This window comes from Cenococcum geophilum, assembly GCF_001692895.1.
Source record: "Cenococcum geophilum 1.58 unplaced genomic scaffold K441scaffold_29, whole genome shotgun sequence".
Lineage (NCBI taxonomy): Eukaryota > Fungi > Ascomycota > Dothideomycetes > Gloniales > Gloniaceae > Cenococcum > Cenococcum geophilum.
This window is the reverse complement of record NW_027137587.1, coordinates 791,699-813,964: the sequence shown is the minus strand read 5'-3', so window position 1 is coordinate 813,964 and position 22,266 is coordinate 791,699. Positions and strand designations below refer to the sequence as shown.

Genomic DNA, 22,266 nt, shown 5'->3' with positions numbered 1-22,266 from the left:
GTATAATATTCATGTGGGCTATCATATTCGTTACGGAGGGTCTACATTCGCCAAAGTGATGATCTAGTGTTCACACGCTGCTTTCATATCCTCTTTCATGTCAATGCTGCACTTATAAGATCTACTTGGTGATAGTTAAAAGGACTTAGGGCCGTTCGGTTGCGAAAACGTCATATCTGAATTGAAAGTCCGGCAGAAAAAGCGCGTTCCTCCCTGATTTGTCATGCGTCTGTGGCTTTATAAATCGCACGGGTGTGTGCGATCTAAAGCCTTCAGATTAAGTTGAATTCTGAATCAGGAGCTTTGAGCTCCTTTTCAAAGGATAGAGAAAAGAAAGTGAGCCGCCCTAGGTGTTATTATCTACTTCTGCCTAGCCCGTGGTGTTGTTAGAAAGCCTGTTAGGTGGTCGCAGATCCTTAAAGTCCATGTTCATAATAACTCCAGCGGCTGCAAAGCTCCTCTTGTCGGCGGTGACATCCGAAATATCCTGATTAATCTTCAACCCTTCACCTGTTATGTTAACGAATCCTGCCAGGGCCGTACTGTCATCTGTCGCCCTAACACCTTTGATCTTCTGTCCTGTACGTTCATAGACGGTCCTTGAGAGCGCCTCTTCACATATCCTCCGGAAACTATCATTAGAGGCTTTCTGTTTCTGTATTTCCTGGAGCAGTTCCTGTCTGCTCAGCTCTGCTTCTTCACTTGGTTGAGTGCTGCTGACTGGCAGCTGCTGTAGGCTGTTCTCTATAGCCGATCGTTCGCTTTCCGCTCGGTGAATCTCTCGGTGAATGGCAGCTTCATTCTGCCGCAACATCATATCCTTCATCTCATTCATAAAATACCCCTGCTGGATCGATGTAAGACTGCCATCGCGTCAGCCAGAGGCCTTCACATAAATACGTTTCGGTATTCTATAGGAGGACACACGTACATGTGGGCCGTTTGAAGCGTCACATTCAGCGTACTCTTACAGTCGCTAAGTTGGGCCCTGAAAGTCTTTATCCTTTCCTGCCTAAAGAGACCCACTCTCCATCTATCCGCCCAGAATATCTTCTCTTCGGTCGAATGCTTCATCCAGCCACTGAGTAGCATTTGAAAGCCTGTACATGCTCTATTGCAGTTCTCCACAGCGGACTTGACCTCGGCGCTGAGGACGATCTGTGAGCCATCGCTTTGAGACGCCGTATCCAATTTACGAAGAACGGGCTCGACTGCTCGTAGATCGAGGTTTATATTCCGAATAGTGTCAGGCGCATCCTTAATGTTATCAATTGTGGCAGAAAGGAACTGGACACTCTGGACAGCCGCTCCGGCAATGCCCACAACTGAGGCAGCGGCACCAAGACCATCAGCCATCGCCAAACAGATGTCTTGGACAGGAACGAAATCAGGTACTTCTCAAACACGGGAGAACTCTAGGGCAGCTGCAGAAATGGCCGATGCACACCTTTTTAATATGTTGATTGGGTTTGCAGTAGGCAGGTATGGGGACGCAGCGGGACAGCTGAGTTTCAGCCGCAGTATGGTGGGCCATACGCAGTTGCACACGTAGACTAAGCCACAACCCGAACGTGAGGACGAGCTATCGATTATCTCATCTCTCTCACAGCAGATACGCCTTACAATAACGCCGGCCTTTGCGGACTCGATGCCAAACCCGCAACAGCGATCTCCGAAAACCCTAAATACGATGATTCAGCGGAGCGCGTAACATATGTAGGCATCGATGTCGAGCGCTTCGCTGCCCCACCAACAATATATTAACGTAGCTGACCGGGAAGCGAGCCACCCCACGTAGCGAGCCACCAAGAATATGCCTTACCATTTTTTATTTCATAGCAAATTACACCAAAACCAAAAAGTCTTAGCATATTACACAATGCTAAATTAATCTTTGCCCTCTTATAAAGCCGAAACCACCATATAAATTGTTATATAGGATGTCTCTTCTGGTGTTGAGCTATCGATTCGCAAGGCCTTAGGCGCCCATAGAGTACCTAGATCTACCGTTAAACAGTCTTATTAGCCGTCTCCCACGATACAAAGCTTACCCCAGCTTATTGCATCCTTTATAAGAAGAGTAAATTATTAGATGGATTAACGAATGCTAATCCTAGGGCCTTCCGTTAAAGGTTAATATGCTTTTAAAACTAGCTTATCCCCTTTTAGGAAAAGGCCGAACCGTAGGTAAGTATTAGGGGTAGAGATTTGTTCAACACCACAGTCTTAGTACTATATTAAGTCGTTAGCTTAACTACTAGGGAGCTTAAAATAACGATCTGGCAGTTATATATAATTAGTATAGGTTCTTTTATGCCGTATATAAGCAATATTAAGTTAAGTATTTAAATTTTATTTATAACTTTAATAAGAAAGGAGTAATACTAGGCCTTATAGCGGTGTCTTAAGTAATTATATCGGGTAAGGCGTATAGAGAGAGGTTAAAAAATTAAAAAGTTATATAGCTAGGCACTTATAGAATAGTATTTATAATTAAGACAATTTACCCTAATGGCTCTCTACTACCTAACTTTTTAATTTAAAAGGCGTAATACTACTAGAAAGAATAGTATTAAATTAGTAAGTAAAATAGGGGCCTTTATAGATATATATAAGCTACCTCCCCTAGTAGGTAAATAGATAACTCTTTAGGCCTATATTATATTAAATATTATAATAAATATATAAGATATATTATAGAATATTTTAGCGGTAAAATATAGTAATATCGCCTACTTTTAATAGATAATTATTTAAGCTACTATAAGAGGCCAGCCTGACCAGAACGTATAATTATCTAATCAACAGTGTTACTAGTAAGTAGAAGGTAAGTTAAAGGTAAATAGAAGGTAAGTTAAAGGTAGAATAAGTTTCATATATTAAAGGACAAATGCTTCTAACCACTTCTATTTAGAGACTAATCGCTAGTTCTTCTCTAGAGGAGAACCAGCTCCCTATATAATCTTTCTAAAACGCTAGCAAAACCCTTTGCCCCTTATCTGTCTAACCGTGTCTTTTAGGACGTAGATGGAATATAGGTAAGACCTCCTTCTAGAATATAGATGAGACCTCCTTCTAGAATATAGATGAGACCTCCTTCTGTCTTATCTAATATATACCTTCTAGGGAATTCCGTTACAATTGCCTCCCCTTTAAGGGTCTTAGTCCTCTAAGACTTCGCCTCTACTAAGCTTTTATAAAGTTCCAGCTAAAACCACTAGGGAAATTCTTAGTAGAAAGGTACTCTATAATGCGGCTTATAGCTAGTTCTTCACTAGCATAGAACCTTACTTTGTCCTTAGTTCCTCTACTTTTTTCCTACCATAGTTCCCTATAATGCCTTTGTAATGGAACTAAAATAATAATAATAAAAATTAGATAGGATTTACCTTTCTTATTATAAGAGTTTATTATAAGTTAATCTAGAGGTTGTTCTATACAACGCGTCTATAAGCTACTATCCCTATTTACCTAAAATGGATTCTAATAATAACATCTTTATTTTAATTTTCTTTCAGTTTATAAGCTGTCGCCTCTTACGCGTCTTTTTATTAATAACACTATTTATCTTATCTTTTAGCAGACTGTTTCCTCTATATCTCCGCTTTTAGCTTCCATATCTCTAGCTATTTTTTTTATAGCTGCTTTATTCTCTTCTTATAACACGTCTATAAGCAATAGGATTCCTACCTTATCTTCTTATAATAATACTAACTTCTTAGAGTATTCTTTTATAATGGCTTATGGTCCCTAAACCGGCGGCAGTATTATTAATCTCCCAGTGACGCCCTAGACAGCGTCTATTACTCCTACAGCAGTTTCCCTAAAATACTATTGTCGCTGCGTTTATACTCTTACGTAAGATTCTTCCTACGTTTATAAGATACCTTACTCTAGTAAAAATAAATCTAAGTGCTCTTATTATTATAGTAGGAGAAAAACCTACGTTCTAGTATTTCCCATTCTATCCTATTCTAGATTTCGCTAATTATACTAGATCTTTACTATCTATATATATAAGACTTATAGGCTCTAACGCGCTATCTAAGATTTCCGCCGATATTTTAATAGTAATAGGCGGGGATAGAAGGTGTCTTCCCTTACTTACAGACTCTTTAATTTTATAAGGGTTTCCATTACTATAGAGACGTAATGTTCTTAGATATATAGTGTCTAGAAGCGTATATACAAACAGCTTATCCTTATTAATAATAACATTTATACTCTTACGCGGGCTACTCTAGCCAGGTAAGTTTCTCTAGTAACTTACTTAGGAACTATACTAACTCCTTTAGCTAATATCTCTTTAATCTCTGCTTAGACGCCAATTTAGAACCTAGGGATACTAAGGATAGCAACAAAGGTTAAGATAAACGTTTTCTTTGCTAGTTTCCCGCCTATGCTAGTCCTTCTAGTACCTATTATTCTAAGAAGAATATTAATAGAAGTGCTAATGCTTCTAGGGATAAAGGAGCTAATAATACTATTAATAATAACATTAAGATAGAAGAGGAGGCTCCTGTTATTGCTGTTAGTATTTAAGTTATTACCTAGCTCTTTCCTTTTTATAAAATAGCTTTATATAGTGCCTCTCGGGTGCCTCTAGGATGCCCTATTATTGGGAATTAACTTTATACTTTAGGGATACCTTTATTCTAAGCTTCGGTAACAATCTATATAAACGTAGTGCACTATTATAATCCCCATATATAATAAACGGGTAGTATTCCTATAGGTGCCTTATAATTCCTTAAAATTTCTAATTCTTTATAGGCTATCCTTTTGCTCCTCTTTATACCATTAACTCTACTACATATCTCCGGTGCTAGGCTAGATACTCTTCTTTTATCCCTAGGGGATCTTGCTAAATCCCTAAGGCCACTTCTTATAGTGCTACTACTCCTTCTTATACAGTATCTTCTTTAAATAGTATCCCTAGTAGTTCTTCTATGGATTTCTATAGGCTTCCTCTTATAGAATTTTAGGATCCCTATTATAATAGCGAAACATTTCCGTTCTTAATGCCTATACTTAATCCTATAGTTTTAATTTATAGGGTCTTCCCTATTACTTTACCTATAGTATATCCGGAACCATTTCTAAGTCTTTACCTTTAGTTCTTAGGAAGGTTTTAATTACGGTGTTATATCCCAGCTAAAGGTACTCCTTAGGTTCCCAACTATTATACGCCTAAAAGTATCCTTCCTAATAAACTAAAAATTCGCGCTTCTTCTAGCGCCATCTTTAGTCTAGTATATCTTCTACATTCTATTCTAGTTCCCTATTAATTTTGCTAGGTAGGGGCGGTTCTACACTATCTCTTCTCCAGTATAGCTTTAGTAAGGAAATATAAAATATAGGATATATTAGATAAGATTTCGGTAATTCCAATTTATAGGCTTAGTTTCCTTTAGTTTTCTTAACTATCTTAAAGGGTCCGAGCTACTAGTAATCCAGCTTCTTCTTAATGCGTTTTATTTAGATATTTTTTATAAATAGTAAGACTTCGTCTCCTATCTCAAATTCTTTCGGCATATATTTTTCGTTATAGTACCTTTTTTATACAGCCTAGGCGTCTAGCAAGTGCTTTTTAAGTTCCTCTCTACGAATTCTTATTTGCTTAATTCTTTTAGACGCCGCTAGTGCCTCTCTTTTAGAAACAATATCCTTAACGTTCTAGGGGTTATTTGCTTTTACCCCAAACAATGCTTTATAAGGGGTCATTTTTATACTATTATAGATGCTTATATTATATATATGCTACGCTAGAGCTAATTATAATGTCTAATTATCCTGTTAATAATTAATATAGCAGTGGAGGTAGTGTTCCAATAACGCATTTAGACGCTCTATTTACCCATCTATTTGCGGGTAAAAGGTAATACTTATCCTTTGCCGTATTTTTAATAAGAGACAGAATAAAGACCAAAATGCACTATTAAATACGGTGCCTCTGTTAGATATAATTCCCCTTAGCGTACTAAATAAGAGCTACTATTCTAAAAACAGGTCTGCCAGTTCTGCTACTATAATTATTATTATAACAGCAAAGTATCCTAAAAACTTTATATACCTATTAACGATTACTAGAATAGCGTTAGTAACCTCTCCAGTTCTTATCTTAGTAGGGGGTAAGCCTATAATAAAATCCATTATTAATTCTAATATAGGTCCCTACGGAATAGGAAGTACTAATAACTCGCCGTATAGGTAATGCCTGGATATCTATATCCTTTAGCACGTATTACACCTTAATATATAGTCCTTAACCTCTTTAGATATTCCGTCCTAAAAGTATTTCCTTTAAACGGCCTTAAGGGTTCTATTGGCACCGTAGTAACCCCTAAAAGGGTTATTATAAAAAACTTTTAGAATTTTGTCTTAAATTACTTGGTCCTTTAGGATATATATAGCACCCTTAAAGCGCAATAAACCCTTTTAGTCTTACTACTATAGCTTCTTAGTAACTCTGGCTAAGTTGGTCTCTACTATATTTTTCTACCTCTCCCTAGAGGCGAAGGCGTCCCTTTATTAAGCTTAAAGAAGAAGATTTAGAAAGGTTTTATATAGATTACTTACTTTTATTTTACCTGCCGCTATTATAAACTTAAGGCGTAGCATAAGACGTTTTAAACCATTAGTGCTAGCAGATTCTCCTACTATTATGCAGTGTGCCACGCTATAGATAGGTATCTCGCTTATCCCCCTTAGATCTAAGAACTCGTAGCTAATGCGCCGTCAAGTCAAAGGTGCCGCGACACCTCTAGCACATCCTATAGAATTCTCGCTAATTCTAGGGTACGCTAACTTTATAACGTCTGCTTGGTCTATAACCTAGTCTATAACTATATCCTACAGCTCTACAATTATATCGCTTCGTAGCTGCATTATTAGGACCTCTGCCCTATTATAAAATTCTATAGTTCTAGGAAAAGAGTCTTCTTTCTTTCTAAGCAAATTTTGCAATATAGGGATTATTTCCCCTATACTATCCTAGGTCCTCCCTATCTTGTAATCTAGACGTCTTAATAACCTATTAGTAGGATTTGTCTTTCCTAGGCGGTACGTAATCTTAAAATTGTACTATAATAGTGCCTCTACCTACCTAGCTTATTAACCGCTTAACACCTTTATAGTTATAAAGTATTCTAGGTTATTATAGTTTATAAGGACTTTAATGGGATAATTGCTTCCTATATAATAATGTCGCCAGTGCTTTATTACTGCGATTATTATAAGTAGCTTCTAGTCGTGCGTTATATAACGCTGCTCTATAGGGGTCATTTTCCTTAACTAAAACGCTATAGAATGCTATTTTCCGTCTTTTAATTAAGATATAATTGCCCCTAGGGTAAAGCCGGATATATCCGTTTTAAGGTATATATATAGCTCCTAGTAGAAGTGTATTAGGATAGGCGCCGACATAAATAAATCCTTTAACCAGTCTATAGCTTACTTAGTAGCTTTCCTAAATATAAAGGGTCCTAACTTCCTGCCATTCTTAGATCCTTTTAGTAGATTGGTAATTGGGAGTATTACTTATAAGTAGTAAATAATAAACGTTTGGTAGAAGTTTACCGTGCCTAAGAAAACCTATACTTCTCTAAATATTATAGGGTAGGGCTATTCCCTAATAGCGTCCACCCGACTTTTCTCTATTAACACTCCGTTAACGCTAATGATAAAGCCTAAAAAATTAATGCTAGTAGTATAGAACGTGCACTTTTTTAGGTTTATATAGAGCTTATATTCCCGCAGTCTTTCTAGTACTATTCGCACGTAGTGCATATATACTTCGTAGTTATTAGAGTAGACTATAATGTTATTAAGGTAGACTATATATATTATATCTAATAGGCCTAACAATACCTTATTAATATAGGCCTAAAATATCGCTAGTGCGTTAGTAAGCCTAAATAGCATTACTAGGTACTTAAAGTGGCCGTACTATATTTAGAATACCGTTTTCCACTTATTGCCGGCTTTAATTTGGATTTAATAGTATATATCTTTTAGATCCAATTTCGTGAATATCTTTACGCCCAACAGCCTATTAATAAGCTCCCCTATTAAGGGTAACAGGTAGCGATTTTTTATAGTAATCTTATTTAGCGCCTAATAGTTAATATAAAGGCAAAGGGTCCTATCCTTCTTAGGTATAAATATAATTGGCGCCCCTACTAGGCTTATAGAGGGCCAAATCCATCCTCTTTAAAGATTGTCTATTATATATTAACGCAGTACCGCTAGCTTATTTTCTAATAGGTTATATAGCGGTCTAAAAGGAGGTTGTTTATCCCCTATATTTATCTTATACTTAACTAATATAGGGTTAGGTAAGGTTTATATAGCCTCTTTACTAGAAATATCCTCTAAGTCCGTATATTCCTATAGAATCTTTAGTTCCTTAACTACGTATAGCCGGATATCCAAAAATAAATATTCTATGTCCCCGTTCTTAGTGTTAAGAGTGGCATATATAGTATATGCCCACCCTTCTTCTTGCATATAGTTTAAGAAAGTCTCTTAATCTTTAACTATAATACGCGGTTAAGACTTCTAATGTTAATACGAGGCTAAAGGCCAATTAATGTCCGGATTAACTTGGTAAAGCTATAGGTATCCCAAAACAAGGTTGTACCCCTTAATTTCTGTAGTATAGAAGCGCATCTCCTACGTGTCCTATAGACTATCGCGGTCCTAGCTGGCTATAGAAAAAGCCTATTTCTTATAGTATGGAATCTAGTGGCCTTTAATGCTTTAAATGGTGCGCACCTGTAAGCCACTAAGGTCCAAATCTAATTCTTTTACTAGTAATTAAGAAATGAACCCTATACTCGCGCCGCTATCTATAAGGCAGTCTTACGTCACCTATTTATTATTAACTTAAATAGAGACAGGAATAACCATGCGGTAATTTACTCCCTCCTTCTCTTACTAGCCTAGTGTAAGGGAGTAAAGATCTACTAGGCTGTCTCTTTTCCTAATTAGGCCGACTCTTGCTTCTTCTACTAGTAGAAGCGGCTTATATAGCCCTTCTTGCCGCAGTTATAATAGGTGCGTGTCTCCTAGTTTCCCTTTTACAGATTAGGTCTCTGCCTATTGTTATTTTAGGGTTAACTAGCGTTACTCTAGGGCTGCGAGGCCTGCTTACGTTATCCTTCTATAGAGTAGTTAGGTCGGAATCTGCCCCTATTATTAAAGCTAGGTCTAGTCCTACGCTCTTTATTATTAGCGTCTNNTTCCTTTCNCTTNCCTAAATAGTCTCTTTTAGCACTCTTAATCCGAGTAGCTTTAAAGATAAGCTTTTCTTAAGAGGTAGGAATTTCGCCCTTCTCTTATATGGCCTGTTAAATCTTAGGTTATAGCTTAGTGAGTAGCTAGTGAAGTTATATAGCGTTATCCCACAGATCTAAATAGGGTATATTATTTTCTAGTTCTTCTAAGTAGTTTATAAACTAGACCATAGTCTAACCATCCCGCTATTTAGCGTCGTGGTATTACTGGTTATAGTCTATCCCTTAATTAGTAGGGTTTTAGACCTAATCGACTAACCAGGTCCTAAGTTTGCTAAATTTAAAGGGTATAGTAAGTTTCTTCTTATAGCGTGTTTATAAACTCTTAACGGTGCCACGTAGGAAGGTAGAAGTAATTAGTATCTAATTATACTCATTAGAGTAACGTTTTGGATCTAGCCGAAACTTAGTTTCGCATTATTAAATAAAATAATTATAGTTCCGAAGACTATTACTATAGTACTTATTAGGTTCCTTTATGCGGAATTTAGGTTTTTCTAACGTTATAGTATAGTATGGCGTTACCCCTTTAAGTCCGCTTCGTGTCTAGGGTGTCTATACTTCCCCTAATTATCCTTATAATTGTTCTTAGTAGTCTTAATATACTTATCTTAATTATATCTCTAACTCCTTTGTTTTTTATAGGGTCTTATATAGCGACCGCTTTAATAACTCCCTAGTAATAATTATTTCTAAGGGTCTTATAAGGTTAGACGGACTAGCCGTAGCTTCTTTATAGGAAGAGGGAATGCGCTCCTCTAGGGAGACTCTTTAAGCCTCTTGCGGTAAGGGCGTTGCTTTATAGGGTACAGGAGTATAGTTTGTTATTATTAATTAATAGCCGTATGTTCCTAACGGATTATAAGCGATTAGAATTATAAGAGGCCAGCCTAATTAGAACGTATAATTATCTAATTAACAGTATTACTAGTAAGTAGAAGGTAAGTCAAAGGTAAATAGAAGGTAAGTTAAAGGTAGAATAAGTTTTATATATTAAAGGATAAATGCTTCTAACCACTTCTATTTAGAGACTAATCGCTAGTTCTTCTCTAGAGGAGAACTAGCTCCCTATATAATCTTTCTAAGACGCTAGTAAAACCCTTTACCCCTTATTTGTCTAACTGTGTCTTCTGGGACGTAAATAGAACATAGGTGAGACCTCCTTTTGGAATATAGATAAGACCTCCTTCTGGAACATAGATGAGACCTCCTTCTGGAACATAGATGAGACCTCCTTCTGTCTCATCTGATATGTACCTTCTGGGGAATTCCGTTACAGCTACCTTCCTTAGCAATTCGTTGAGTATACGCTCGCGCGTAAGATTATCTTAGTAGCTTTATTACCTTATTTAACCTATAAGCTTTAACTACTAGATATAGGTTATTTTAGGCTACTCTTTTACTACTACTGGAAGTAAGTAGATGGCTTCTATTAATATAGCTACTTAGGCGTTAATAAGGAACATTTTTAAAGCTTTACCTAAAGGCGTATATGTAGGTATTTACTTTTAATACAATCTATAGCACCTAGAAAGCTATAGGCCTTCTACCTTATAATTCTACTGCTTTCTTAAAGACTCCTACCTATATAGAGGTAAGCCTAATTCTAATTATACTTACCGGGGTTTAGAACGGCTCTATTTAATATAGCGACGTTAAGCTTTATAGAATTATTAGTGTCTTTAAAGTACGTAAAGTAGTAGGTATATTTAATTCCTCTATATCCTAGCCATTATAAGGCTCTCTTATATATTTAGGTGTAACCTGTAGCTTACAAATGAGTGGATTAATGGGTTATTGATCCGGAAAGGGACGTTGTAGGAATATAGTGGTCGCCTGTGCAATTAGTAGGCGCGCGGGTCTATATCACCACCATAACGTAGTTAAATTAATTTAAGCAATATTGCGATTGAAAGAGTAATATAAAAGCTTCAATTTGGCCTATTTAATATATATATCAGCTCGTTGTTTTGATTTTATTATAAATTAATCAAATATCACCTGTATGTGGCTCGCTACGTGGGGTGGCTCGCTTCCCGGTCAGCTACGTTAGCGGTACGTCCGCAGCGGACGGCGCACAGGCATTTGCAGGAATCAACCTCGGAAATATATACTATGGGGACACTGCGGCTCGCAAATGTTAGTACATTGAGCTCCTTGATCCAGTCATCGGGTCTGTCGAGCTAATACTACATTAAGCAACCCCTCTGCAGGCCCCATCCGAACCATTCTCTACCGTCCCCTTTCGACGAGATCCCGACTTTGTCGACCGTGACAATGTTCTGATTCAGATTGAACAACGCTGCTCTCAACCGGCTGGTCGTGCTGCGCTTGTCGGCCTCGGCGGTGTAGGGTAAGCAATCGTAAAACCGTCCGGCGTTTGCCCGGCTAACTTCCATAGGAAATCTCAACTTGCTATCGAGTACTCCTACCGCCTTCGAGGCCGATCACCGCAGACATGGGTATTCTGGGTGCACACAAGCAACGCGGCGAGGTTCGAAGCGGCATACAAGAATATCGCGGACAGGCTTCAGCTACCTGGAAGGGATGACACTACGGTCAATGTGCTCCAACTGGTGTGCAACTGGCTCCGCAGTGAGGGTGATAGACAATGGCTCATTATCCTCGATAACGCCGATAATGAGAGCTTTTTCAATATACAAAGGCATGAGGTGCAAGGTGCAGCGTCTGGGAATACTCATGGTAGGCTGACGCTCGCGGATTTCCTTCCACAGAGCAAGAATGGATCAATCCTTATCACATCTAGAAACATGGATGCCGCTGTAAAACTCACCGGCAGTTACAAGGACATTATTCAGATCCAAAAGATGAATCGGGACGAAGGCGTTGAGCTACTGCGGAAGAAGCTCCGGTGTCCGTTAGATGAACAGGCAATAGAGCTGTTAGCTGCACTTGACTATATACCGTTGGCAATAACTCAAGCCGCGGCCTTTATAAACAAGCGCTGGCCTCGAACGACAGTGGCAAGCTATGCGCAAGAGTTACGTACGAACAACAAGAAAAGGGCAAAGCTCCTAAGTCAAGCCGTGGCGGATTTGCGCCGAGACGAAGAGGCATCTAACTCTATCCTTGCTACATGGCAAATATCCTTTGAGCATATCCGCGAAGAGAAACCGTCTGCTGCCAACCTACTTTCGTTGATGAGCTTCTTTAACCCGCAGGGGATTCCCGAGTTTCTACTCCGAGGTTACTCGGGAAGCAAACCGAATACTAAAGACGACGATGATGGGGAAGACGGGTTCGAAGATGACTTAGATTTATTAAGGAGCTACTTATTAGTAATAACAAACGGAAATGGGGACGTCTTTGAGATGCACCGGCTGGTCCAGTTTGCAACAAGAACGTGGCTCCGATCGTTTGGCGGAGAAGATAGGTGGCGGCGAAAGTTCCTTGCTATCCTATCCAAGGAGTTTCCTACCGGAGAGTTCAGTAACTGGTCACAGTGCCAGCTGCTTCTTCCACATATTGAGCCCATGGTAGACGAGGAGCCCGTAGACACCGAAGAAGCAAAATACTGGGCGCAAGTTCTGTACAATGCAGCTTGGTACACGTGGAGTTAAGGACTCTATATTCAGGCAGAAGAGATGATCCAGGGTTCAATATCGGCAAGAACGAGAGTGTTAGGCGTAGACTATATAGAGACGCTAGCAAGCGTTAGCATTCTGGCGTTAGTGCTGCAATACCAGGGCAAGTACGACGAGGCCGAGCAGATGAACCGACGAGCGCTGGAAAGGAGGGAGAAGGCGCTGGGGGAAGAGCATCCTTCCACGCTGACGAGCGTTAGCAACCTGGCGTTAGTGCTGCAATACCAGGGCAAGTACGACGAGGCCGAGCAGATGAACCGACGAGCGCTGGAAAGGAGGGAGAAGGCGCTGGGGGAAGAGCATCCTTCCACGCTGACGAGCGTTAGCAACCTGGCGTTAGTGCTGCAATACCAGGGCAAGTATGACGAGGCCGAGCAGATGAACCGACGAGCGCTGGAAAGGAGGGAGAAGGCGCTGGGGGAAGAGCATCNTTCNACNCTNACGAGCGTNAGCAACCTGGCGNTAGTGCTGCAATACCAGGGCAAGTACGACGAGGCCGAGCAGATGAACCGACGAGCGCTGGAAAGGAACGAGAAGGCGCTGGGGGAAGAGCATCCTGACACGCTGATGAGCGTCAGCAACCTGGCGTTAGTGCTGAAATACCAGGGCAAGTACGACGAGGCCGAGCAGATGAACCGACGAGCGCTAGAAGGGAGGGAGAAGGCGCTAGGGGAAGAGCATCCTGACACGCTAATGAGCGTATATTGCCTTGCATACCTCTACCATCAGCAGAGGCGGTACGATGCTGCGTCCGTGATGTACCAAAGGGCGTGCGATGGGTATAAGAGAAGGCTTGGCCTAAATCACCCTACCACGGTAGCATGCTGCGACCATTTCGCAAAGATGGTACAAGAGATGCATAAACTTAGACCTCACTTAAAGGGAAACAGGTGCCGCCCCTCTAAGCTCTTAAAATACCTTCGCAAAGTTATCCCTTAGTAAATAACTCCAATAACTCTCTTTACACAGTATATTAATATTTCTTTTATAATCTCTATTACATAGAGGGGTCCGGGGCCGACTGAATATAAGTAGCTAGAATGCTTTTATTAGCGTCTCGCATTTTCTAGAAAGCTCTGTGGCTTGGTAAAAAGAACTATCTCTAGCGCTTTAGGTGGCGAAAGGTAGGGTTGCATGCTGGGACCGGTAGCTTAGCACAGCCACAAGCCGTTTCTCTTTGGTTGTAGTTACTTATTGTATCCCCTAACACGTCAGTTTACGTCTATCTGTTATCGATAAGGACTAACCAATTAAATCAACCGAATTGAATCGTCGTGATTTTGGTGTTCCGCGCACGGACCAAATTCTAGATAGACGCTGACGTGTTTAAGGGATAGTTATGACGGTTCGGAACATCAAAACTACGCACAGACGAAATTTGGTAGGAACCGTCATAACCCTATCGCTCATATATATACGAAACCGATTTTGCAATCCACTATACTGGTAATGCATGCCCTCTTCAATGCCACTAACTTCCAGATTCATCAGTAAGCTAGCCTTGTTAGGCACTCTTCTGAAAACTTCCGTAAATGGTCACGACGATTGGCTATCTGTAGAAACGAGTTTCCCTAAGTTAACTTTTCATACTACCTCATGGATTCCTTAACGTAACAGCCTAATTATTCAACGTCGACGCTACTGTATAACGCCTCGTGGCAATCGACGATACATACGCTACCAACTCATGCTCTAAGTCCATCCTACTGGGACGCACGGGATCCCCGTGGCCGGGTTTCTAGTCTTGATTGAGCAGGTGTTCGCAAGACAAGATGTCGAAAGTATTGCTATTAGGCTTCAAGTGCCTGCGAAGTATTTCCTTACGTCTATAATATTAGGATTCTATCCTTTTAACAAAGCAAGGTTCACATTCTTGAGCACTTAGTCGCGCACGATGCCGCATTAATCGAGTGAGTGGTAAGTAGCGAATCCGAATTTCGGTTTTTCAAATGGATACTTGCAGATTATGAGAAACGACCCGAGGGTATAAGTCACTCTGTAGTCCTTTTCACTTCCTCATTTTCAAGATATTGTATAGAGTGGGTTCGCTCTACATACGTCTCTTTTCTTGATCCTATTGCATGAACAACTTCGATCAACATTCTAGAACCTCTGCCGAAACTCCAATCTGTCTTCTGGCACCTTCTCATGGTGGTAGGGTAAACCCAGTTTAAATTATTGTTAGCTATCCTGTCAAAGCAGCAGGCGATGTCTAGAACACAAATCATTAAATCCTTTGCCGATAGCGAGGTTGACACATCTTGTTTTTATAATTCCATTCAAACCTTGTCCTACAGAGATCCCATAATGCTAAAGTGGAAAATTATGCTTCTCGAAGCCATTCCTTTTCGACCTTCCTCCTATTTCTCTTCATCAAGCCCCAATGCTTGAAGGTGCTCCTGTCTATCCCCACCAAAGACTAATTTTGCAAATTTTCGTAATTCATCACTTTATAGTTTCCGAGACGGCAACTCTGTATATAACTATATTAGCTTCAGTCGGCAGGGGTATATTTCTTAGACTTCGAGCCTAAATTTGCTAGTAGTAAGACGCAGAAGTACTCCAGAGCTATGCTACACATGCTACACCTCCGGTAACGCCAGAGATCAATCCGTCCCATCATATCTGCCTCCGAAAATAGAACTCCGTCCATGCAGCTAGGTAAGTACGCAGCGACGCCGAATCAAAACCCGCTCTTGCAGATTCCCACGTTTGGCCTTCTTTACGTCTACCCGCTCATCACTTATCCGAAAAACCCATGCCCGCCCTCCTGGCTCCCGTATGTTGTTCCAAACCCTGGCACAGGCCCAGCATCCATATCGTCTAAGTTCAAATAATCGTCCAGCACACCCTCCTGCATGAGTCCCCCGTCCGCACCCAGCACCGCATCCTGGCCCATGCCGACGCCAACGCCCACACCCATGACCTGCTGCGGGGGCGGGGGGGGCTCGATGCCATCGAAGATGCGCGTGCCAAGCGGGACGGCACGACCGAGCGCCTCGACGCGCTCAGACTTGCGGTTGCCAGCGACGTTGGCGGCACCGGAGCTGTCGCCGCGGGCGTTCATCCAGGTGCCGGCGTCGCTGATGTCGCCGCGGCTGAGCGCCTGCTTGAAGGTCGCCGGGTCCTGCAGGATCGGGAACAGGATGCTGGACTCGTACCAGCGGCCCTTGATCTCGGCGATGTCGAGGCGCGCCTGGACGGATATCAGCTTCCAGTAGCCGAGCGCGCGGATCGTCGGCAGCGTGACGCTGTTGCGCCAGCGCAGGTCCTCGCGCATGCGTAGCGGCAGCGCGCGGTCCGACGGCGCGGTCGGCGGCGCCGCCGGGTTCGGCACGTCCAGGCTGCAAAAGGTGTAAATGTCGCCGACGAGGAAGGCGCCGTAGCGCGAGCCGCCGGGCATGCCGCCGCCGGGCCCCGTGGTGGGCGGCTTGCGGTCCAGGATGTCCGTCACTACCATGACGTCGTTGCCGCTGCCGAGCCGCAGGCGGACGGGCTCGCCAGCCCAGATCTTCTCGCCGCCTAGGAAGGCCCCGTTCCAGTGCCGTTCCTCGTGGCCGGTGGGTGCGAGCGTGGTTTTCACCAGGTCGAAGAGCGTGTAGCTCGCGTCGATGGATTTGGCGGCTAGGATTGAGCCGTCGACTTCTAGGTCGCCGTCACTGCCGTATTTGTGCGCGCAGAGACCTTGCCAGTCGACGAGCTCGTAGGACGCTGGGCGCGTTTGCAGGTAGCTGTGCGTGCAGGGCGGGGCGGACCAGGCGAGCCAGGGCCGGAGCATGGTTTCCTTGGTTATCGTGACGGCTGGTGGGTGGCCGAAGGGATGAGATAGCGGTTGAATTATATAGCCGCGCATATCGTGCTGGGAGGGGTCTTTCTGAATGTAACGGCGAGTAATGACTCCTAGACCCCATGCAGAGCCTCGATCGAACCATATTAATTCGCCGGAACGGAAGATGAATTTGTTGTATTGAGCATCGACTTGTTGGTCTATGGAGCGAGGCTGTGGGAGAGGGGAGGGAGTAATTGTCCGAGGTATGCTGGGCTGATGTGCCGGAGTGGGTATAGGAGTAGGTATTGGAGTAGGTACCGGGGTTGCAGGTTTCGAGGTTTGATTTTGGGAGGGTTGACTCTGAACTATTTGGGTTTGCGCCGGTGGTTTCTGGGCAGGTGGATTCTGGGTTGGCTTCGGGGGAGGACGACGGATTATCTCAACAATAGGGTGGCGGCCTATTCCAGGAGAATTGGATGGTGTCTCCTCCTTCTTGATTGTCGCTGTAGGAGTGGCTGCTTTAGGTTCCTTGACTGCAGCTGCTTTGTCTCCCTCTAGCTCCTCTGGACAGCACAGCTTGCATGTGCAGTTATTTGGGTCACCAGCCTGGTCTGTTGTAAGCCATAAGAGGTGTGGGAAGTAGTCCGCAGGACTCCTGAAGCGCTTTTTGGGACCAAGTGGATGGCCATAAAGGTATGCGTCCTGGCGGTCATGGCCACCTCCGGAATGGTTTTTGTTTGGCTTGCGGACTGTGGTCCCATCGCCTTCAGTTCCTCTCGACTTTATGTGCTCATAAAGACGGTAATTTTCAGGGAACTCGTGTAGGATGCTATTTGAGGCTCGATCTAACAGACGTGAGTGGGGAAGTTGGAGGGCATAGGTTTCAACATACCTGCATACTCTGCACCACCAATTTCTCTCAAGAGCATGCCAGCGAGTTTCCTCCTCCAATCCATATGCTTGACTTCATCTGGGGCTATCTCTCGGTAGTAGTCGCAGACTCCCTTCGCATCAGGAGTGCGATCGAGCTGGGCGGCCGTGGGGGCATTCTTCTGCTTGCCCTTGCTCGTCTGCACATCGAGTTTTGCATCAGATCGCCGAACAAACACAGGGTAGAAACGCGTCATGGTGTTGGCATGGTCGTGAGGCAGCTTCCGGACCGGTAGATGCCCAGGAGGAGGGTGCTGGTGTGCGTGGTTATTGGACAATGTCAGTCGCCTGCAACTCAGTTACAGTATTCAACCCTCAGCCATGAAGAAAGGACGTCGATCGGTGATATTTTAGATCCGAGCGCCAAGATTCCACGAACGCGAAAGTACGTGAAAGCGCTTCTCAACCAAGGGATATTCCCTTTCTCCACCGTTTCGATGCTGAGGGTCAAGTTGGACCTGTGATAGTTCTCTGACCGTAGTCAATCCTTGCCAGCATACCTCTTGGATACATTTTTCGTCTCGTTTCTACTTGTTAATGCATTGTCAGCTCACTACATCTCACCCACACTTTAATTCCTAAAGGAGCATATCTTATTCACTTTGCTATTAGGTCATTCACTCTGCTAAACAAACGCGAAATCGCCTGCAATCCTGTTCTTGTCAGGTGGTATTCTAAAAAATTTCAGTCTTCACTTCAACTCCCGTCACTCCGTGCCCTCCCCCTCACAAACCTCCACCGAAACTTCGGAACGGTTGCTGTCTATCTGATGAACCTCTGCCTCACGACATAGAGTAACAACCATGATGGATTCACGCAGAGTGAAATTGGGTTCGCCTCTCCCAATCACGCCGACGAAGCGACACCGAGGGACAGTACAAGACCTGCTCCAGCAATTTGGTTCAACAAACTCTCCTTCCTCAGTTTCACGAGAACGAAAGTTGTCTATGGCAAAGAGAAAAGACTCTCAAAACCGCGAATTGAGACAAACCCGTCGAATATCATACAATATCTCCGATAGTTCTGATGCATCGTCATCCCCTAGTGTCTCTTCCGCCTACGAAACCCCCGAGAAGTTACGACTAACACCAATGGAGGACACAACTAGTGAGGGTGAGCCACAGCAGCCAGCAATTGCACCTTCATCCGGGCGCTTATTGCGGTCCCGCGCGGTGACTTCTCAGCGAACAGCCGTGAAGAGTCTGAAGCAGGATACATCTCGACGTCAAACATCTGAAGGAGGACGCAGAGTCAGTGCTCGGCAGGCCAAAACGATTCTGACATCAGATGCACATGTGGTGGAAAGCAAGAATCTAACTAAAGCCGTCAAGCCGAAGATCGAAACCTCGCGAACTCGACTCAGGGATGAGATTGCCACTCAAACAATGGCGAGGAAGGACAACTTTCTGGTTGCAAATAAGGATTACTTCCTTCCCCTCCTACCTGAGCACAACTATGTTGCAAAACTTGCTTCCAGCCGACGCAATTCTAAAGCTTCAATCGTCGAGTACACTCAAATAGAAGAACAACCGAAAAAGTAGGTTTGCTCTTATGACTCAAAAGTTGAAGCTAAGTATTATCTAGTATTACCGCTACGATGAAGCCTTATCAACTAAGTGGGCTTTCATTTCTTGTTCATCTCCACAATAATGGAATGTCAGGAATGCTAGGAGACGAAATGGGTCTGGGCAAGACTCTCCAAACTCTGTCACTTTTTCAGTATCTAGAGGAACGAGATCGAGCTTTGTCAGCCTCATCCGAAGAGAATCGACCATATCTTGTAGTTTGTCCTCTCGCTGTTCTTGGATCTTGGGTGAGCGAAGCCCGCAAGTGGGTTCCCGGATTGAAAGTTCTTCGTTTCCATGGTACGCTCAACGAACGAAATCGCCTCAAAAAGGTTGCCACAGGAGAGGAAGATTGGTACGGCAACAAGACCACTCAATCTAAGAGACGGAAAGCAGATCGGAAGTCAGGCAAGAAAGTCTCCAAGCTTGCGGGTAGTGAACAGACTAAGGAAAGCTACAAGATTGTAGTCACCAGCTACGAACAGTTCGTTGCCGAACAAAGCTGGTTTAAAAAGTCATTCGTCTGGCGATATGTAGTGCTTGACGAAGGCCACAAAGTCAAGAATAATGTGACTCAGGTTTCTACCGCTCTTCAAAGTCTGAAAGCTGAGTATCGGCTGATTCTCACTGGCACGCCACTGCAAAACAACCTTCACGAGATGTGGGCACTTCTTCATTGGTTATATCCGGAAGTCTTCACTGAGAATAGTGCTGAGCTGTTCAAATCATCTTTCGACTTGAATCGTGGCAAAGTCAGCACAACAGTCATGGATGACGCACGCCGATTGTTGGAGCTCATCATGCTCCGTCGCATGAAAAACAGTCCCGAAGTGAATCTTGGCCTTCCTCCGAAGGAAGAGATCCTACTTTACGTCCCTCTCACTCCGATGCAGCGCTTCTGGTACACTCGCCTTCTGACTCGTATGGGCGACGGAATGCTTAACGACCTCTTCTCGGATGTTAAGAATAAAGAGAAAGATGCTTTAATGAAGGATGCTCAGGAAGATGAGCGCTTGGCGCAGGTGGAAGAGCTGGAAAAGCGTGCAGATGAGAGGCCTGATGAGTGGCAAGAGACTCGCGAGATCATGCTTCAAGCGCTTGAGCAAGAACACAAAGACTCATCAACTAAGGGAGCCTGGCAAAGACTAATGAACCTGATCATGCAGCTTCGCAAATGTTGTAGTCATCCGTATCTCCTCCCTAACGCGGCGCCTGAACCATATCATCTTGGTGAGCACATTATTCGTGCTTCTGGGAAGTTTATCGTGCTGGAAAAACTGCTCAAGGAGTCGATTTTAGTAAGGGGCAAGAAAACTCTAATTTTCTCTGGTTTCACCAGAACCCTTGATTGCTGCGAGGATTTACTCACTTTGATGGGCGGCCATGGAGAGTCATTCAGATATCTTCGATTTGACGGTCAAACTGGGAGAGCACGGCGGAATCTGGGCATACGCATGTTCAACGACCCCACGTCTGAGTATAAGGTGATGCTGCTTTCTACTCGAGCTGGTGGTCTTGGCATCAACCTCGCTTCTGCCACCGAAGTCATCTTCATGGATGAGGATTGGAATCCTCAGATCACCCTTCAAGCAGAAGCTCGAGCTCACCGCATTGGGCAAGCCCAGCCTGTTACGGTCTATAAGCTCTGTACGCAAGGCACGGTAGAGGAGCAGATGATGGGCCGTATACGAAAGAAGCTTTATCTTTCAGCAAAGATTACCGAATCCATGNGCAATATCCACAGTGAATCTCAAGAAACCAAAACCAGCAAGCGGAAGAATGGTGCTCAAAGCACCACAGACGACATGCCGCAACTTGACACATCCCAACTCAAATCACTTGTCCGACGAGGTGCGCAAACACTATCACATCCTGAAATCGATGTCACTGAAATGCTCTCCTGGGACCTTAAGACAATGCTGGAGAAATGTCGTGACAAGCCCTCTGACCCGCATATTGGGGCCGAATCCGCTACAAGCACGGACGTCGACGAGGAGAAATGGCTTTCCGTAATGGAACGGGTCGAATGCGCCATTTTTGACGGGAAGAGATATCAGCGCACACTTGAGGCTGAAGGCAAAGCCAATATCCTCCCTAACGAGATTACTCGAGAAGACAGACGCAAGGGCAAGAACACGACCGTCATGATCGATGGGTTCGCCATCAACAAGGAATCTCTCAACTGCGCAGACTGGGAAGCCGTGCCCACGATGGCAGGCAAAGATCCTCGTCTCGCAGAGCCCATACGAGAGAAGAAAGCCGAAATCAGCCATGAGGAACACTGTCACACCTGTTATGATGGTGGAGAGCTGGTTCTCTGCACTGGCTGCCCACGGTCATATCATAAGGCGTGTCTATCTCCAGAATTCCAAGCCCGACTCAAAGGTTGGCGCGGTTTCTACTGTCCACAACATGAATGCGCCGACTGCGGAAAGAAGACCTCCGATTCAGGTGGCATGCTTTTTCGCTGTAGATGGTGCGCGAGAGGTTACTGTGAGGATTGCCTCGAGTGGGATAAGACAGTGCTTGTGGGAGAAACCATACCCGAATACGAGATGTTGGGTGAGGGAGCAAACAAACAGGCGTTCTTTATCCGTTGTCCGCCTTGTGGGGAGTGGTGTAACGAAGACCCTGCGGCTAAGGAATGGTTTGAGGGTATGGAAAAAACTTATAAAGAGCAACACGCAGAATGGGTTGACGCGACGGAGGCAAGCAGACAGGTTTATGAGGAAGAGATGCAGAGAATAGAAAATTCAGACGTGGTCGATCTCACCGCCGAGGAGACAGAGGCGCGAAGCCCGAGCCTTGAACCTCCAAGCTTAGTCGGTTCAGCTGTGGATACTCCGGCGACATTAGAGTCGGGCGTGTCTACTCCCAAACTGTTGCTGAAACTATCACTCGGGTCGAAAAAACGAAGGGTTGACGACGAGTCAGCGCTGTCAAACGTGGATACTGTGGATGATGCGCTATTTCTGTCAATGAAGAGGGCGAAGGTTTGTAAGACCCTAAAAGCCTGAAAAATCTAAAGGGGCGGAAGTAAACTTAGTTGTTAATTCGGCGTTGGGGAAATGGCTTACTCCCTGGATATGAGGTATGTCGTA

General features: G+C 43.7%; 4 protein-coding genes across 4 annotated transcripts; 2 read left to right on the top strand and 2 right to left on the bottom strand.

Annotated features, from left to right (window-relative positions):
• Positions 1–1,555, bottom strand: K441DRAFT_639032 (uncharacterized protein). The gene is made up of 2 exons (XM_067646560.1): positions 932–1,555; positions 1–863 (listed from the first exon to the last, which is right to left on the bottom strand). Exons 1-2 carry the CDS (start codon positions 1,354–1,356, stop codon positions 371–373), a joined length of 918 nt encoding a protein of 305 aa, XP_067502491.1. The 5' UTR covers positions 1,357–1,555; the 3' UTR covers positions 1–370.
• Positions 1,556–11,512: 9,957 nt separating this feature from the next.
• Positions 11,513–12,877, top strand: K441DRAFT_567851 (uncharacterized protein; the record flags this gene model as incomplete). The annotated part of the gene is made up of 2 exons (XM_067643813.1): positions 11,513–11,649; positions 11,698–12,877. Coding segments are annotated over 2 exons (1,317 nt in total), but the record flags the coding sequence as incomplete, so codon positions are not given.
• A 2,767-nt stretch (positions 12,878–15,644) lies between these two features.
• K441DRAFT_688022 (uncharacterized protein) lies at positions 15,645–17,797 on the bottom strand (the record flags this gene model as incomplete). The annotated part of the gene is made up of 2 exons (XM_067652147.1): positions 15,645–17,515; positions 17,563–17,797. 2 exons carry the CDS (start codon positions 17,795–17,797, stop codon positions 15,645–15,647), a joined length of 2,106 nt encoding a protein of 701 aa, XP_067502489.1.
• A 606-nt stretch (positions 17,798–18,403) lies between these two features.
• K441DRAFT_678525 (uncharacterized protein) lies at positions 18,404–22,182 on the top strand (the record flags this gene model as incomplete). Its single annotated transcript, XM_067651167.1, has 2 exons — positions 18,404–19,137; positions 19,185–22,182. 2 exons carry the CDS (start codon positions 18,404–18,406, stop codon positions 22,180–22,182), a joined length of 3,732 nt encoding a protein of 1,243 aa, XP_067502488.1.
• Positions 22,183–22,266: the final 84 nt, after the last annotated feature.